General features: G+C 41.1%; 1 protein-coding gene across 1 annotated transcript in view; it reads right to left on the bottom strand.

Annotated features, from left to right (window-relative positions):
* Window positions 1-18,122, bottom strand: part of LOC148517944 (clathrin heavy chain 1-like) — a 90,911-nt gene extending 72,789 nt beyond the window's left edge. The window contains exons 1-2 of the mRNA XM_088477835.1: window positions 17,944-18,122; window positions 8,304-8,511 (exon numbers count right to left, since the gene is read on the bottom strand). Coding sequence (XP_088333961.1) covers window positions 8,304-8,511; window positions 17,944-17,985 — 250 coding nt within the window. The 5' untranslated portion in view covers window positions 17,986-18,122. The remainder of the gene's footprint in view (window positions 1-8,303; window positions 8,512-17,943) is intronic.
* Window positions 18,123-20,485: the final 2,363 nt, after the last annotated feature.

Here is a 20,485-nt window from a genome sequence, read left to right as displayed (position 1 = left end):
TTTTCCTCAAAACACTTGACAAAAAAACATAACAAAACAAAAAATCTTGCAAATATTTTAGTTTGTTTTGTTTTTTTCCTTCGTTCAGGAACATTAAATGAATGTGCAATTTATACAGTTCTCTGTAGGAGAGACCAGCCAACTGCCTGGGCTTTCAAAACCAGCTACATAGACTAATACATTACAACAAACCATGGCAGACAGAGTTGGAATGATGCGGCCAGCCAATACAAATAATACATTTTTTGTCTGGGAGAACTGGCATCATTAGGACATAACTGGTAAAAAGGCGGCTTCACATGAAAATGTGCAACACTCACATGATCATGTACTCTCGTCAGTCAACTATGACAAGCTTATGTATACAAACCCCTTTAATTGAAATAACTTACTGTGAATTGTTAGCTTTTAGAACTACAGTCAGAGCAAAGTGAATGATGATAATAAAGAAAAAACTAATTACACCGCTTGCAACATACATGCTAGCTTCACACAAGCTAGTCCTAATACTCAGCCTAAGGGCCTGATTCAGTGAGGTACGCAACTGCGATTGCAATAGCGATTACGCACGCAGTCTAATCGCGAAAGTATGCTAATCTATTGCGAAAGCTATGCCGTCACAGCACAAGATAAGGTACAATCTAGTACCACCACAGCCTCACACACACTTGCACAAGCTCTTACCTTGCTCAGGAATTGCAAACTTCATCGTACGCTATGTGTCTTCAGGCTGCGTACGGCATCGCAGTGGATAATATAAGCACGCCCCTGCAATGGAGTTCAAAAGCACTGGCACGTCTGCGTTTCGCTGACCACCTCCCCGACACCACCCACAAACGGCATTTCCTGTCACTCTGCAATGGGTCTGCATAGTCACTGCGGTCGCAGTCCCGACTGCAGTGGCCGCAGAATGCAACAATCGTGAGTTTGCGTGCGTAATCCCAGTTGTGATTGGTAATGAATCAGGCCCTAAATTCAAAGTGACATGACTGGCAGAAGATTGCATACACATGGAGGTCATTGGTTGACGAGATCTGTGGGCATGGCCAAATATTATCCAATAAAATAATGCACAGGCATGCCAATTGTTTTGGTGTCAGTCATGAACATGGATAGTAGGCAGCCATGGTTTTCAGTAATTGGCACTAAGAACAGTTTTATTTAGTCCCTTTGAAAACATTACTCAATGTGAAAATACTGGTGTGTTTGCCTTTTTAAAAAGGTGGTTTCTGATGACATCTGGGCCTCCAATACAGTAGGCAAAACCATATAATGAAAGACTTGAATCTGACACTTTCTATTTTCCGCTGCTACTTATGACATCTTAATATGAGATTATGATCCTTGGTACTGATAGAAGTTTCCTACAGTTAAACAAATCTTCAGGTAATATTGCTGAGGATGGACATTTAGTTGCCAGACTGACATACAGTGCTTAGAAGACTAATGCCAGGTACACACTAGACTATATGTTGCTCCGATCCGGCAGATCCGAGCAACATATAGGGCACATCGTCTAGTGTTGCTGATGATGCATGCTCCCTCAGTAACATCGCCTGTTGGACCTGCATGCAGGTCAGGTGATATCATTAGCGGGAGCCATGCTGCCGAATGCAGCATGGCCCACGCTGTCGCTCCCGGCATCGGCAAGTGTGTATGCACTTCCAGATGCCGGCTCCCATCGCTGACGATGTCGGTACATACTAGACATAGTCTAGTGTGTAACGGCCTTAAGGGTCGCATTTATCAACGAGTTTTATCATTTACATCGAGTGATAAAACTCATTGCGTACGATAATTGGTGCTCCAGCCAATCAGCTGCCAACTGTCATTTTTCAAACAGGTGACAGTTGGGAGCTGATTTGCTGGAGCACCATTTATCGTACGCAACGAGTTATCACTTGTTGTGAATGATAAAACTCGTTGATATGGGCCCTAAGGGACAGATTGTTTTAGCGGCGAGGTGCTGAAGCATGCCACTATAATTGAATCTGCCACTAAAGAAGAAAGCAGCCTACGGCACAGGGCAGCAAATAATGCTCAAACTTAGCAGACTGGATGAACCTAGGCTTTTTTTTTTTATAACTTAAACAATGAAAGCAAAAAACACGGTAAAAAAAAAAAAAAAAAAAAAAAAGGGGGCTACTTTACATCAATTCCAGTAACACTCATATGAATGAAGAAAAATTTAGGAAACAGATGTGGATTTATAGCAGTTGAATAATATTTTTGGTAGAGAAACCATGGGTAAAATTACATATACATCGAGCCAAGTACGAAATGTCAAGTTAGTAGTGCTGTACAAAGTAACAGACGTGAACAAAGACAAATGATCACAGTAACAAGTACACATAAGCATACACGTCTGTAGGTCTCATTTGTGGTCATGAATTTCCCATGAAGCAGATTCCCACATAAGTCCTATCATAATGACAATTTGTTACACATGCCTCAGGTGCTTGATTATTGGCCATGGCTATGAAAGTTGGGAAAATGTCACATCACAATGCTGGAAAGGCCTACTTACTGACAGCAGTTTAGGAGTTAATCAAAGTGAACTAGGAAACACACAAGTGGGTGGTTGTGAATATTATTTGGGTGGAGTTGGTACAGTCAGAAGAAATGTATGCAACACTTGGCTGTTTGTGTGAGAAGATTCCCAGAACTTTGCTTATATTGCGGAATACATCAGCAGGGTAACACTGGGCACATTCTATTGCCAGAAGAATTCAATACTACATCTAAAACATACCTCCATTAAGGACTTTCTGGTATACGTCGAGATTTGGGAGGGGTTCGGCTGAAACGCCTGTTGACAGCCTATAGGTAGACTGTTGGGGACTTGCCCTGCTGTTACACATTTACTATACTGTACAGATATTGGTTTAAGATTAGCAATGTCGATAGGGTCTCTGTAATTATGTTCTACTTACAACACTTGCGATTTGTATAACTTGTTAAGCTGGGTACACATTAGACGATATTTTGGACAATTTGTCAATTTCCGATGGATCGGAACAACAATTCGCCCACATTGTCCAGTGTGTATGCACTATTGTGTGCAGCCGCTCGTCGCATTTTCAGATCTGGCAGCAGTGCGGCCAATCTGTAGATTTGAGGAACGACACCATGGTTGTGGATGCGGCGGGGGAACAACATATCGGGCGGTCGTACCCTAGATTGTGGAGTGTGTACGCCATATATTGTTCTGTCGCATCTGCGGTCGCTGGGTACACACATTGTTTAATGTGTACCCGGCTTTGGGTCTGGTTTGTCTCACTGCTGCATTGTATTGCCTTCTGTTTTTATATGTTTCTTTCCTGTACATTACCTATAAAAGTCAGTAAAAAATAATTTAATAAAAGAAAAAAAACATACACATTCTTCCATTCTCTGTGCATTGGTTAGGATGCTATTAGGGAGGATGGACTCTGCCAGAGAGGATCCCCTTGGAGAGGTAGCGGCACTAACGCATAATGGATTTAGGCAAGTAAGTGTGGAGACGGGAAAACAAGCAATTATTTTAGAATAAATAGCTAGAATGATGATTAGTAGGTAGTTTACTAGACTATTAAGCCACAAAATGTTAATACGGTCCCTTTATCTTTCCTGAAAGTATGACCTTATTTCATTACTAGACAGAGTGCATAATAAATTGAGAAGATTCAGTTCTGTATGCTAAATTCCAGAGTGCTGGCTATTCAGGATAAATACAATGAAACAAAAAAAATAATAATTTTTAAAAGCGTAACCTGTATAAAGACAAGTCAAGAGAGACAGGACAAAGTATCAACTCACCGTCTGTTGGGAAGAGAAAGCAGGAAGAAAAACAAAAGAAAGCATAAGTAAAAAAAATGTAATAGAAGGCAAAAAAGGATAAGCACAAAGTTATATATTGAGAAGCAGAAGGATGAGCAATGCACAGCCAGAATTACAGTGTACCCATCACCGAACACACTGGAGAGAGTTATCTTGTGGCCTGATCCAACATACAGCAAAATGGGGGAAATTTAATTGTTTTATCAAACTCCCGTTTGGGTGCCCAAAGTGCCGGTTTATTGCCCATTTATGCTCGCCTGCCCGGGGGGCTGCGAGCATGAAACTTGTACTCCCGTGGCTGTACGCGCCCGAATATAACAACAATTTGCTCTGTCGGGTGCACAGCACTATCAGCAGTGGGCGAAAACAATTGACTTCCCCCTATTAATTCACTTGGGACTAGCTTACTGAGGCACGAGGCACAAAGAAATACCACTAGTTCCTAGTGGATCAATAGCAAGCGTGCAGTCTTGTAAATATAAGATCAGTCAATGGAATGAGCTCTTCCACTGTCAGCAGGTGACAAGTGCACTTTGCAAACCTGTGAATTAGTAAAACAAAAGCAGATTAAAACTAGGTGGGGAGGCTTCAGGAGATGGATCAATAACTACTACCCCGATAATAAATATTAAACTCTTTATTGTACATAAAATGTTTCCTTTATTTACATAGTTACTAATCAGCAATCATGGTGATAGTTTGGTTTAGATACACTTACTAAGAGTGAATACATTATACAGGAAAACACACAGCACACTAACAAATAGCTGAAACCTTTTTAGGAGAGAGCATCATTGAAGAGAATGGGATTCCAACATTCCACATGAGCATAGTCAGTGAAACATCTGACCTAGTGTCCCGGATGAAATAATGCTCCTTCCAGTCATTACAAAACCTCAAATCTATGTCCCAGCACCCTCGGAAACCTTAACCCTAGCAGCTATAGAAACATTAATAAAAGGCCTTTCACATGGTCTAACAAAAACAAGAAGAGAAAAGTTTTGTTTTCTAAGAAATCCCTTACAATGATCATGTAATTTGGGGCTGTATAAAGTCACCATAGAATACTCGTAATTACATTGTCAGTTTATTATACTTATGTTCAAGGTACAAAAGACACAACTTGACAGCATGTTAAAATCAAATAAAACAAAATATTACCAATGGCTATTTTGTGCTGTGATCGCTTACACACAGTTTTCAGTGTCTTGTGCCAGACAATCTTTATATGAGTTACAACATGGTTATAAATCAGAATATTAAATTACATAAAAAGTAATGAGCAAAGCTTAAAAAAAACAAACAAACAAACAAACAAAAAAACACAATATAACCTCTTTCATACCATAAATTAAATGTAAGGCTTTTAAAACAGAAGAAATTAGCAAGAAACTAGAAAAATTGCAATAGAAAAAAAAAGAAAAAAGACTGTCAACATTTATTTGGGTAATTTGTAAACTCTCCACACGTGTATCTTCCATGATATCTGTATAACACGTAATTTGAAGCATTTGTCTCACCTTTGCTTAATAACATTGAAGCAGTATACAATGTTTATATATACAAGGTTCCTCTAACCTATACAGTACATTAATACTGTAAGAAGTCACTGAAGCGTTCCATGACATTATACATTTCTGCAGCACATAGAATTTCAGAGGTGACTGAAGGTCAAAACTGAAACAGTACAGGACGCTCTATAATACTATCATTTTATTTCTAAAATAATGGAATAAATAAAACAAAAAAAAAAATGTATATATATATATTTATTTAGGTGGAAATAAAGTTATTTATATTTGTGAAGTCTGCCAGATGTTAAATGCGCATAGGAAGATGTTTATTCCTCACATATTACCAGCAGCCAAATGGACTATATCTAAAATAATTATGTTACAGTCAATTATAAAGTAATCAGTATGCTTTAAGTAAGCCTTTGAGGCAACATGGAGACTTGGAAGCCTCCAACCGATTAATATGTGCCCCTATAAAATAAAGTGATGAGTTAAATAAGGAGGAATGAGTGCAGTATGTAGTATGCCTATGTATCAACAATCTTTAAGTGTTTTTTACCAAAATGAATACTCATCATTTGCACACCCATAATCTGGTCCTTTTGCCGAACCAGAAACTTCCTTAAGCCCAAAACAAGGTCTGATAATTCTCAGTCTTTCCCTGGTCAAGCTCCCATATATTATTTGCAATCAGAGATTCAACTAAAATCATGATAGCTGGATTATTTATTAGGCCAGCAATTTGTACAGCGGCTCAGGTACTGGAAAGCTGGGTTCCTATTCACTGGAAGGCTAAAGGCCGGTACACACTATACGATATGTGATGTGTCCTGACCTAGTTAGCGGCGGGACCTAGCGGAGTGTAGGCATCGGCCAGTGCATACACACTTGACAATGCCGGCAGCGACAGAGCAACGGCGGGGGCCATGCTGCATTCAGCAGCATGGCCCTCGCTAATGATGCCACCGTTGGTTCTGCGTGCAGGTCCGACGGGCGGTGACGCTGAAGACGCGCAGAAGCACGCATAGTCAGTGATATAGTGGGTACACAGTGGCCGATGTGCCCGAAATGTTGCTTCGATTAGCTGGAACAGGCGACATATCGTTTACCCAGCATAAGAAATAGGAACTAGAGGCCTACGCAATGCAGGGGGAGGGGGGGATGGCTAGACAAATGCAGGGTGTTTAAACACTGTTTAATGGCCGAGCATAAATTAGCTACTGCGATCTCCTACGCAGCATTGTCATGAGAGCTGCAGTGTTTGCGGCTGGTCAGACTTGCTACATGGCTGCCCGATCTCGCACAGATGTTACTGATGTTTACACTGTTGTACGTTATTGGGCGGATATGAGAAGGCAGCAGTGGGCGTCCCTATGCTTGGCAAACTTTGGAAACATTAGCATAATGTTCTGGCGAAAACCGTAGATGCGATTGCATTAGCGTACATCTCTGAAACGGGCCACTCTGGAGCAGGAAGCTCACTAAAGTTAGAACCAGTAGGTTATGGAGAGTGACAGTGGCTTACAGTATGTCATCACTAGTTCTAGATCTTTCTTAACCATCAAAAACATAAATCAATAGTATCACCATCAGCTGCAAATAATAACAGCAAGTGGGGCCTTCTACAGAAATCCTGGACTAAAGAAGGACAATAGGACAACAATTTGGGGAAAGTGCATTGGTAAAGTCCTAAAACAGCTTTTCCTAATAAAATTCATTGTTCAGTAATTACACATTTCCTTTTACAATAAATGGACTCGAAAACCTAAATATATGGGTTCCCTGAGCCACCATAGGTACAGCCATGAGGGGAACCCTGGTCTTATATACGGTACTACATTAGACACATGAAGTGGCAAGAAAAATGCCAGTCTGCGTTATTACTGCAATATTTCCAATATTACTCTTAATTTCTAATTCTACTATCATTTTATTTAAAGGGTTTGTATTTCATCGCTATTATTTTTTAAAGAAAGTGAATTAACAACTACAAAATATATATGACAAGTAGTTAGACAGTACAGGGACATATTTTGTACTGGCTACTCCTTTTGTCTTATACACTGAAAGTCACTGTGTGGCGCCACATAATCCAAGACATAACCCATGCGATGCTACCTACGTCGCACATAGAATATTACCTCATATTTACTTAAAGGCAAAGTGACTTAAGTGGTCTTGCATAGCCACCAAAACAAAGATAAAGTAAATATTAAGTCAGCACTGAATAAACTATTTACATAAATGTCACAAGTGTAAATGCCAAAGATTTCATTCTAAGTGGTGTCTTCCTTAAATGTATCCTACTTTCCCCAACTTAGCATCTATCCTGCACCAATGTCTCTCAGACACTCTGCAGACAGGAGTCTAAAGGCCAAGAGCTTGATGTACTTGGAGGGTACAATGTAGAAGAGTCTAACAGAGCAAAATAAAATGATTGCAGGAAGACAGTTAGCAAAACCAATACACTGGCTACTGAAAGTTTTAAAGCAATATGTAACAAGAAAAACTATTGCAATGTTTCAATTATTTATATTGCATTCTGCAACTATATTTTATAAAACGTGTGTGTTTACAGATAGCTCAGGGAGTGACATCCTATCTGCTCATCACCAAGCATTTTGCTGAATTTCTGACTTAAACTGGGTATACAATAGACAGTATACTTCCATAATCGCCTAATGTGTATGCTCTATATCAGGCCATGCGCGCTCGCGTTTGGTTGTCAGTCGCATCGTCAGGTCGGCCCTACATGCAGCTCAATCTGACAATGCAACTGACGACCCCATGCAGCGGGATGCAGCTGGTGCCGACACATCGGGCGGTCGGGCACTTGATCGTCTAATGTGTACCGGCCGCCCGGTATGTCGGCCCGTCGCCTGTGCGGTCGCTAGCTTTATTGAACAAAATAAACATAGATAAATACTGTGCCCCATATAACAATACTTTCTAAATTCTTAGGAAACTCACCCTTCAGAGCAATGACTTTGGAGGCCGGATTCATAATGGCGCTCTCAGCAGATATTGGACGTCTCAGTGGAGTGTTTGGATCTGCCATGTCTATGATAACCACCTGAGCCTGTTCTCCGACCTTCTCCCGAATGCAGATAAACTTATCAGACTCCATGGTCAGAGTGCTGAAGCCAATGTTGGCAGGATTAATTCCCAGATTCTGAAGCTGTAATTTAAGAGAAAACAAATCACTGGTTATGTGATGACACTAAAATATCAATTCACTAGTCAAAAAGATCAGATTCACTACTATACTCCAACAGATGGCCTCCCAGATAAACTAAATGTACAGAAATAGAAATAAAAGCTCCAAAAATAAATACTTTTACATGGCTGAGCAATTAAAATATTACTTTCAAGGGAAAACTAATTTAGGTCTACTGTTCACTTAACCGTTCTGTCAACACGGATTATAATTATTTATTTTTGCAGTGCTCTACGATATTTAACAAAAAAAATAATTAAGATCTGGACTAAATCTCGAAAGCAAAACAGCTTTATACGTATAGGGAATTCAGTGCAGAAAGTGAGAACTGGGACAGCTTCCAATGTGAATCACGCTTTGAATAAACTACTAACCTGAGGCTACATTTACAGGGACAAAATGCTAGAAATGGCAAGTGAAGCTGAAACAGACAGGTTGTTTCCCCAGACAGAATGCCGCAGCTAATACTCCAGGGGATGTTCTTTGCATTTGGCCCATATTAAATAAAAAAGAGACGCTACTACATATGCAGTACAGGTTCCTATAAAACGGTCCCGCGTGTGAATTATTTCCACATGCTTCATATGCATAATAAAAAACAAATGTCAACTACAATCCACCTAAACTACTTACACAACAGCACTGATTTCAAACCTTCTGGAGGCTTGTCAGATACTGGGAGGGTGATAAATCAGAGTGTACATAGCACTGATCAGTCCAGCAGCTTCTTTCATAGCCATGGGGGGCATTTAGTGAATAACCTGGCTATGGCCAACCCTTGATCAAGGAGTATGAATTATGTTTCTCATAGTACACCCCCCGCTGCCCCACTTTCCCAAAGATGGCAGGAAGTCCAAGACGGGCAAGCACACCATTATCATGGAGTGCGAATAACAAATTTTTATGCTGGGTCCACACTGGCCGACATATCGGCTGTTCAATTGAAAGGCCGATATATTGTGGGCACGTCGGCCAGCTGTCGCGTTGGCTGTGCAGCACATCTAATGGCAGATATATCTGCTCATCAGGCTGTGTGTATGGGCGGTCAGCCGACTGCCCGTACACTTGCTGAGAGAATGGTGGGGAGAATGGTGGGGAGAGACTTGCGACCAGAGGCAGTGATGGTTGTTCAGTTTGTATGAACAACCATCATCTGCTGATATATGTGCAGATCAGTCGATCTACAGATATATCTTTCCAGTGTGTACCCAGAAATAAACATAACATTTGACTGGAGATAAGAGCCATTCAGCCTATTTAGATGGCCCTTCTTTTTATCACTGATAACCTTTGACCCTATGTCAATCCCATGCATGGCCCTACTGTATTAGCCTCTACTACCTCTGTTAGGATGGATAGGTAGAAGAACCTCCCAACGTAATTTTTTCTTCTCAAACTTCAACCACCACAGGTTTGGGTAGGCACTACAGAGTATTATGCAAAGATAGAAAGTATAAAAATAAATATATTTTCATGCTATAGAAAAAAACGCACAACACTAAATCCACTGATCCTGGTGCAAGGTCAAAAACGTAGATATAAAGAGATCTATAGAGCAGGCTCAAGAAACCCCAGTACAGATGAGACCAGCACTCCTTCTTCCAATGATAATCAAAATTTAATATGCATATCTCATAACTTCATGGTAGCACATCGATAAGCAGCAGAACATAAAGTATTGTCAGCATATCATACTGTACTTGTAGGAGAGTAGCAGCTTCACTGGGATCCGCAAAAATTCCCAGCATGAGTGTATATGTGTGTGTATATATATATATATATATATATATATATATATATATGTCCCAGCATGAGTTCATATATATATATATATGTTCATATATATATGTCCCAGCATATATATGAGTTCATATATATATATATATATATATATATATATATATATATGTCCCAGCATGAGTTCATATATATATGGTGAGTTCATATATTCTATGTTGTGGTTGCAGTGCGTATGCTTTTATTAGCATATTCTCTCGGCGGCCGAGTGCGTGCGTTCTCTCACTTGCGTCCCTTACTGAATGAGGCCCTAAATGCAATGCCAGTCTGCCTATTCCAGAGCCAGCAAGGTATTGCCACCTTTTTTTTAAATAGATAGTTGGCACCAATTCACAGTAAAATGTTCTGGAAATGGATTGAGTGAAGAGGGCAATCCATTACCTAATACATGGAGGATCTTATTTATGAGTACTGACCACTCTAGTCAGATTTATTTACAGTAGAGAAAAGTTAAAGGGAGATTTGATTCCTGTGTATCCTTAAGGGGCACATCCACTAGCAAAGAGTGGTACAACAGTACGATTAAAACATTGTAATCGTACAGTCGCTCCTCTTCCCCTGCAGTGCCTACACTGAACGATATGTCGTTCAGTGTAGGCACCCTCCCTCATCCCTGAACACGGTCAATCTGTTGTTATCGGCAGATTGACCAGCATGTTCAGGTGATGATTGAGGTCGGAAACGACCAGATGGAGCGCGAATCACTGGTCGTTTCCGACATTATAGTGCACAATTTGTGCACGATTAATGAGCGATTGAACAATAATATCGTTATCATTCAATCGCTCATAAATATCGCCTAGTGGATGTGCGCCTTTAGACACTACACCAAATCAACAGCCAATTTTCACTACCACCCACTATTTACAATCTCTCCTGTGGAAGAGGCCAAATACTAATGAGGAATCAATATGTAAATAACAGCAACCTGCTCAATAGAATACATTTTACAAACACCCGTCCTCCCCGTTAACATAGTGAACACTTTCCCTAGATTAAAAACTAGGGTAAAGTGTATCATGTTTTCTGGTTTAGCCATTCTATAATCTATAGCCGTCAAGAAACCTATCAGAGGAAACAGGTACACTGCAACATCTTATGACTAGTGAACTGAAAACATTTTTTTGAAGCCAAAAGGTAAGCTTTGAATTAATCCCAAATTTAATTGTAATTACTGTACTAAAGGCTACATGCTCAAATATTATTTGTGTACTAAGCTATACCTACAATTTTAGTACTTGAAATTCTATAAGATCACTAATACGTAATTAGACAACATTGTGTGTCACCATTCAGGGCCATGAGACTGGCAGTTACCATCATTGCTCCTTAGAAGCAATGTCATGCAGCAATATTTAAACATTACAGTTTCATACAGTTTGTGTTCGGTTTCTTTGTTGTATACATTTTGCTTTGTATGTCAAGGCATTGTGACATTCTATTTTTAACACCAGAACTACTGTAACAATTACATGATTGGAATCACTAACAAGAGTCCATGTCAGAAAGCGAGTTCTTCTCAGGAGCACAGAAGTAATTACAAGATATATACATCAGTGAGAAGCCTAAAACACACATTGATGCAGGGTCCAAAAAAAAAAACTGCCTGCCAGCTCTCAAAGGCAGGTCAATTACTTTACTCTGCAGGCCAAAATCTTTCAGTGCCTCCCAAGAATGTTCAGATGGAAAGAAATATTTTCTGCAGGACAGCCAACGCTACACTCCCTCATATACAAGCAGAGAATATAGGGGATGGCTCTGGGTGTCACCCCATTGGCTGAGAGCAGAGCGCTCTGGTGATGTCATCACTGCACTTGGCACAATCATAGCCTATGAATGACATGGATAAGCAGAATGGTGTGTGATACCAGGGACATCTACCCACTACATGGATAGGAATTCAGTAGTAGTATAGGAGTGGTGAACAAATGTATAGAAAGGAGAGCATAAATTACATGGCAGGATGGTTGGTAGTGAATAACAAGGAAGAGTAATGGGTAGGATTAGTTTACAGGCTGGTGAAGGAAAAATGAATCACATGAGAAGGTGGTGGGGTAAAGAGAGTTACACCATTACAGTCTATAGGGTTTTGGGCTACGGCCAGAGGAAAATGTTGACATTATCAGTGCAACATCACAACAGCTGCTTACATTACTAAAATCTTTTATTTATAAAGCATTGCCATATTACACTGTACTGTATATTGAGGGTATCACAACACAAATGATGGAAGGCAATAAGATGCATTGGCAGCCAAGTAATAAGGCCGCCACTGGTGACTGGCATTTTTGTGGAGCTACTGTTGATGTGGTGCATTTAAATGAGGAGGCACATGTGGAAGCATCAAAACATGAAGTAGATATCTTACAACAGCCAGTATATACACGCACATTAATACGAATGTTTTATAAAACCACAGGGAAACTTAATGGAAATAGAATATAGTTACATTTTGTCAAACTGAAAAAAATAATAATAATAATTTGGGAAACCAAAACATAAACCTGCCTGACATAACCGGGAGGGCACTGGAGACGGATTTCATGCCTTGCTGCTGGCGAGTCTGCAGACCATTGCAATACTGTCTTTTACAGGTCAGAGCAGCGGGTTCCGTCTATGTTAAATTCTTCTATCTTCTAAGTAAGGGGTTTTCTGCCGAGGGCCATTTTGATAAATATAAAATTTTTCGCGTGCCCGGTTTAGACCACGCCGCTCTGTGTGATATCACACGGGGTGGGGCCACAATCGCCTGTGATTACAGCAATACCCAGAGCATCCTGAGGATGCTCTGGGGAGCTGTAAGGGCAGCGGTGTGACCGTCTGAAGCGTCCTAAGGATGCTCCAGGTGACACTGCTGTATAGATTCTGGCTGCAGGGTGCCATTCTAGGCACCATGCTAGCCAGATGAGGCAAACAGAAATAAGCTCCGAGGGCCAGACCAAATGATCCTGCTGGCCTTATACGGCCCCTGGGCCTGAGGTTCCCCATCCCTGTTCTAAGCCCACAAAAATGAAAACTAAGAGGCACTGCAGCTTGTCTGTTTTCTTCAAACCGTATATGCTGGTATGTACAGAAAATATGCATTACTGCAGTGGTTATCAAACTCGGTCCTCAGGACCCCACACAGTTCACATTGTGCAGGTCACCCAGCAGGTGCACAGGTGTATTCATTACTCACTAACACATTTTAAAAGATCCACAGGTAGAGCTAATTATTTCACTTGTAACTCTGTGAGGAGACCTGGAAAACATGCACTGTTTGGGATCCTGAGGACCGAGTTTGAGAACCTGTACATTACTGTAACAATGACTGAGATCATTAATGGTTTACAGAGATTTAATCTTTGCCTTTGTGGTTTCAAGAAGCATGAGTGACCTGTGTTTTATTAGCCGTAGTACTTTAATCTCTAATTAAAAACAGGGATTAAAAAGGTGAGCAATTTAAATGTTGACTGTTTAGAGACAGATGAAACAGTGCAGTAAGTGGAGAGAAGTATAGTAATCTCCAGCTCTTGCATTGATCGTTCAACACTTTTTGCCAATATAGTGCGTCTTAAAATTTGATCTCATGCTGAGTGCACAAATGTGCAGACAGTCGTGTCTTGGAGCGCAAGCTGCAAACAGATACCTCCTGACGCTCCCTACAGTCTCTCCAACCCATCTCCATTGGTTCAATCAGGCTGCTACATGACAAACACCATCTGCCTTGCTAGCAACCTTCCCTCAGATGATGGGTTCTTCACCTCCACATCAGGGAACTCCATTTCCAGCCACCATATTTCCTGCAGACCCAGCTGACATACTGTAGTCAGGGTGATAACAAAACCCGGATAATGCTTCAGAGAGCATGGTGGACGGTCCGGACAAGATCTTTCCCTGACAACAGCAGGTACTTGGAACAAATAAACTTGTATTCAATTTTTTCATAGGGGAAATTCATTATCACTTAGCACTGTTTTGCTGAGCATTTGGCTTTTCAGGAACTAATTAATACTGCTAAGCGAAGATTGCTGCAAGGACAGGAGGGAAAGGGTATCAATCCCTATGCTACTATAAAATCACCAACTATACCTAAACAATAGCTTCCCATATCTACAAAATCAAGAGCGGATGTCATTTCCAAAAGCCAGATATGGACCTTAAGTAAAAGTCCAGGCTATACTTAGTTTTTATTGCCAAATAAAGTTATTAAGAACCTATAAGGAATGGGAGTTGTCTGAGTGGCGCCCAATATGATACCCTAACTTCTGCAACCTAAGGAGAGAAAGGGATTAACATAAAACCCCCATAGAGTAGCAGGAAATAAGAGAAATATGTTCGGCGCTGAAGGAAGGTATAGAAACAATCCTGGTTATAACCTAATGAAATGTGTCTGTGATACAGTGTTGTGACTAGACTGTCCCTTACTCTCCTAAAAGGAGAAATATATAGTGGACAGGGCAGTCCTAGAAGGGATGTATGTGGTCGGCATAATCCCGGTGCCGGAATCCCGACAGCAGTCAAAATCCAGGCTCCAGAATCCCAACGGTGAGTATTAGGGTTATGTTTAGGGATTAAAGTTAGGCACGAAGGGGAGGGTTAGGCTGCGAGAAAAGGTAGGTTAGAGGTAGACTACTTACCTACATGCATCAAGATTTCCACCACCGCCATCATCAGTGCCAGGATCACGTACCCAACCCTCCTTTTAGAAACCTAAGGAACAGTCTAGTCACAGACACATTTTATCAGGTTGTAACCAAGATAGTTGCTATTCCCTTCTCCAGTGCTGGAGATATTGCAAATTTTTTCCAATTAAGAACCTATAACCGCATATCCTGTAAATTTGGGTGCATTGGAAACTTGCTCTTTTTTTAAAGTACCGTAGCTATGAATACTAGGGGGTGAGGTAGGGTTGAAGTAAATTGGGTGCATAATACTTAATAGAAAGGTTAAAAAAAAAAAAAAAAGCTTAAACATCATGCTGTGGTGATCATGGGTAGAATATGCACCGGATTTACTACTAGTCATCATTACCACCAGCATGCACTTGCCCTATACTAGTTGCAAAAGTTAAGCATAGTAGCAGGCATATTTTCGCTTACATCCTGGTCTGCTTCGCCATATTTGCAAGAACACGCCTTCACCTATCTGAAAAGGTCAGTTCCGACCCTTCGATCATAATGGACGATCCGCCCATACTGCTAGACAACATAGCAGTATTTACGTGCGCTCATTTTGTTATCATGTGTATAGTAAATTCACAAAATTTCCAGGCAGATGTTCAACCTGCTTGCATCCAAGAAAACGATTACAAAAATCACAAATTTACCAACAGATATTTTAATGGTATGAAACTGAAAAACTTAAGAACATCGAGATTTTTAGGTGTAAAGTCACTTTAATTTCTAAGCAAATTCCTGCAACTTTGTAATATAGCTTAATAATAATCACAGTAATTTCACCAGCTAAATGCATTTAATTTTGCCAATCGTCGTGTCCACAGTGAAGATAGAAGATGTATACACACAAGTTGTACAGTTTGGATTAACACCGCTGGTTATTATAAGCATACATCTAATCCTGTGCAGATAAAGAATACGTCAAATCTGTGGTTCTGGCCTTTGGTTTTTTTTTGTCACTTTACAGACTCCTAGTGTGTGCCCATCTGACCTGGCAATATAAAAGTTTCTTTCATCGGTAGAACAAGTAAATCAGTTAAAATGGGCATTAACGTGACATATTTACAGCTTCTCACTCATCTGCTGCATCAATGCATTAAACATCTTAAAATGAAGACATAAAGGAACGGCCTTATTCACAAAACATTTAAGCTGTGTAAATTAAAATTTGTTTATTAGCAGAAACAGCACAATTTTTAAAAACAAACAAACACCACTGATCACTACAGGTATGCAGTGTGCCAGCAAGCATAGACATTAACACAGCAGAAAACAAAAATGGAAGTCAGTTATACAGCGACTGCCATATCCTTATGACCTTGGGTAAGTTGTTCACAATTACCCAAACCGTTACTTGAACAGTTATGCAGCAGGAGACTGTCTGGATAATTACAAACATATGCATTGTCAGAGATCTTCAAGGATGGGCAAGTGTTAAGACACGGTGAAGCCTGCCTCCAAACACACAGCAGCTATTTAGATGTTATTTGTGTCTACTAGATAATTCATATCTTACAAATTTGAAAAAGGGAGGAAGCTAGACTGGTTGTCCTGACACTCCCAGCCCCTCTATGGGTAGGTGGAGGAGAGACCTCAGTCAGCACTTCCTGTTCTCTATTCATTTTAACACATTCTTTTAATTTTTAAGTTAACCTCTTCAATGCTGAAAGTGGATAAAATGTGGGCAGTGAGCAGTGTGCAGACAGGACGACTGAAGTAGATACAGTTCATTTTCCCTTATGATCTCTTTGATTAATGTACTGCACTATTACAGACAACTGGCTATTTGTCAATGTTGCTAAACTGTAATGAACAAGTCACCCTCTATATGAACCACCTTCCTCAACCTTGTATGCACTGGTTTGTCTTTCATGTATGATTTGTTGTTTATACATTTGTTATACCTAATGTCCAGAGCTGCAATTTTTAGGCTCCTTACAAATAAGAGATGATAATGATGCATTGGTCGTCTGCCTACAATATGGATGGAAGAAATAACAGCATGGAGGACAGACAGAAGACAGATGTTTGGTATGGCTGGAAAGTGTGCTTGTGACGGATTACAATGCATCCTGTAGTCCCATAATGCAGCCAGAAAACATTTGAGTCATTATGCCAGATGATGATGATGATAAATACAAAATTTGTGTATAGGTCGTCTACACTGGTACCCAGAGATGGTAGCAAGGGCCGCCCCTGCACACAGCAACCCCTCCTTCCTTCTCACTGCTGGAAATCAATAACCAAGACAGGAGGGGGAAGGGAGGCAAAACTGAACATCTGCATTACCCACAGTTCCCACACAACGTGTGTGTGTACACCACCGCATAGACCTAAGGTAACAGCGAATGGTGCAAAATACAGCATTAAAGTAGTGTAGAGAATCAAAATGGACAAAATGTGGTCTCTTAGAGAATCTGCAGCATGGATTACAAACAGCCACATACCAATATGATCAATAGCCTGCTAATACCCAAAGATGCTGTCATCACTGGCACCCATAACAACATGAATTATTCTACTACATACTACAGGAAGACAGACACTACTTCACACTGCTTGGTCAAACCGTAATACACAGAGGGGGATAAGAACCTCTAAACCCCTCCCCTAAAATAATATACCATTTAACTCTAAAATGCCCAAGCTCTAAGCGCCCCAAGGACATTTGCTGATTCACTTCTCACTACAGATCCGGCCAATCGGCCCAGCGACACAATCTTGCCTGCGCTGTGCTGCAGCTACGTATGTGCTCACATTGTACTATGCTCCTGAATACAGACGCGCAAGTGCGATATTCATCGTCGCAGCTTCCATACAGTAAACATCACCCTCCTCCCCCAGAAATCCGCTATTCCGCCTGGGTGCAGCTGTACTGACCCGGCTCGCTTCATCCTAATGCCCCTTGCTCCTCAGGCTCTGATGGGTTGCCCCTTACCTGGAAGTGCTCCTGGAAGCGGATAGGCAGGATCTGCGCCATGGTTGTAGGTCCGGCCTTGGGCTCCAAGCACAGCACAAACCGTGTCCTAAGGAGACTCCGCCGGCGGCACCCGGGACACACGGTATGACTGACGCTTCACCCGCGCAGGCGCACCAACAAGCCGGCTGCGCAGACTCAAAGATGGGCGCACGATCGGGTGGGGAGGTTACCAAGGAAACGGGGAGTGAGAGCAGGGGTCTAGATGTGCTTTCAGATAATGGCTCCCCCTGTTGGATATATGAAGGGATCTCATTTCTGCTAGTACAAACTGCTATGATGCGTGATGTTGCAGCTCTCTTGCAATAGAAATCTAGTGGCTCACTACCAGTTCAGTTCCTGCATTATAAGAAATATGCAATGGAAGCTTTTGAAGATATTTTATACTGGATACCAGTTATTTTTATTTTCCATTAAGAAACGGTTCTGGATAATAACGTATAAATAAAACCGGTGTATTGCTGTGCTAAGTAATATACACTGTAAATGAAATAACTGATAAGTTTATACTTAGCACATGGGTGCCAATGGCCGTCATTGCTCTCTGCGGCCCTGACAGCACAGAAGTGGCGCACGGCTCTAGTGGCCAGTGCATTGAGGCCACATTGTTGGTCCCCCTCACCTCTGGGCCACTGACTTTGCACACTGCCTATTATAGAGACCACATAGTGGTGTCTCTCTATTACCTCTTTTCCACCAAAAACCCAGGTCCGACCTGGGTTTTTGGACATGGTTCCAACCCTGGTCAGACCCATTTACACTGCACCTTTCATCTGGGTTACTCCCAGGTCAGCCCTGTTCACACTGAACTCAGGTCTGCCCTGCTAAACCTGTGAGGTCATTAAAAGTGGGAGGTGACTGCTCCACAGCCACCAATCAGCTCATTTTAGGCATGATCCAGGTCAGATAACTCAGGTTGCACCGTTTACACTGCACCATTACCCGGGTCCATCCTGGGTCCAACCCTGGTAGCTACCTGGGTTGGATTGCAGGGTCACTTGACCCAGGTTATTTTTCAGGGACCCATTTACACTGAGCTGCGACCTGGGTAGACCCAGCAAAAACCCAGGTTTTTGCTCTGGTGTAAAAGGGGTATAACTGTCATCACTCTGCAGCTGTCCAGTGCTAGAGTTTGAGTGTGCAATGTGTAGTCTCAAAGGTAAAATATAGGCTCTGTACAGACAACTGTATATTTGGATTGTCTGAGATGTCACAGCATGTATATCTGACATGCTATTATTCACATTTGTAACCTATTGTTATTCTTTATCTTTAACGTTATAATACTTTCCATGTCTTGAAGAGATGTGCAAAATGTTTCAAATTGATCTGGGCTATTCACCTCATTCTATATTTGGCAACAAAATATATATATATATTTTTATGTAAACACTTATCTTTAATTAGAGCACAACAAGATACAAGAACAGTGAACAATCAGTCTAAAACAGAAGATAAACATTTTACATTATATGTATGTTTTGTAACATAATGTAACATAATATCAAACTATGAAAACCTTAAGACCCACACTTGGCCATTTCTAACTGCAAATCTAAATACTAAAATAAGTTTGCATGCCACATTGAAAGGAAGGGAAGACTATTATAAGCTATAATAGTTTTCCTTCGTACAAACCACCATCTTAAAATTAATTTGGCTGGTCCTTAAAAAGTATTCTCATTTGCCACTGCCTGGAATAGTATACTTCAGGTATGGATTCAGAGCTTCCCTCTATCACACAGGTTCTCAAACTTGGTCCTGGAAAGCAGTGCATGTTTTCCGGGTCTCCTCCACAGAATCACAAGTAAAATAATTAGCTCCATCTGTGGATCTTTTAAAATGTGTCAGTGAGTAATGAATAGACCTGTGCACCTGCTGGTTGACCTGGAAAACGTGACCTGCGTGGGGTCCTGAGGACCGAGTTTGAGAACCACTGCACTATTACTTCATCTATTCCAGGAAAAACTTATTTTTAACCTTTCACATGGTTTGGATGATAGTGTTTCTCCAATGGGAGTCTCATACTAGAAGTTTTTTTTCTGTTTGGGAGAGTTTTATTGACACCCTTCCTCGTCTTCTAAGGAGCTCCTACGATACTGTTTTGGTACTAAAAACGTATTTAAGTGACCCATCCATCTCTTTTGACCCACTGTGTACTCTGGTTATCCTCTTTCCTTGACTATCCCACACCTCGGAGGAGCTGGGGGATGGTGATGATTCAGCTCTAATTACCTATATTATGTTCTATTTTTTGTCTTATGATTCATTTCATTGCACTATGATTCCATGGTTGACATACCTCACCGATGTTGGCGATTTGCGCATGAGCAGGGTCTGTACTGCGCATGTGCAGATCTGTGTCTGCGATGTCTGTCGCAGTGCTCCCTAAGCCGCAGCTTGTTTGACTTGTTGTAGTCATTTGGGAACAGGGAAAGGGGTTGTGACAGCCATCGTCACAGAAAACAGGGGCCCCTCTTTGGCCCCATTTTCTGGACATGTT

The sequence above is a fragment of the Taudactylus pleione genome, unplaced genomic scaffold, assembly GCF_031769625.1.
Source record: "Taudactylus pleione unplaced genomic scaffold, aTauple2 ptg000205l, whole genome shotgun sequence".
NCBI classification, from domain to species: domain Eukaryota; kingdom Metazoa; phylum Chordata; class Amphibia; order Anura; family Myobatrachidae; genus Taudactylus; species Taudactylus pleione.
Note: the sequence above shows the minus strand (reverse complement) of the source record. Positions and strands in the feature narration are given on the sequence as shown.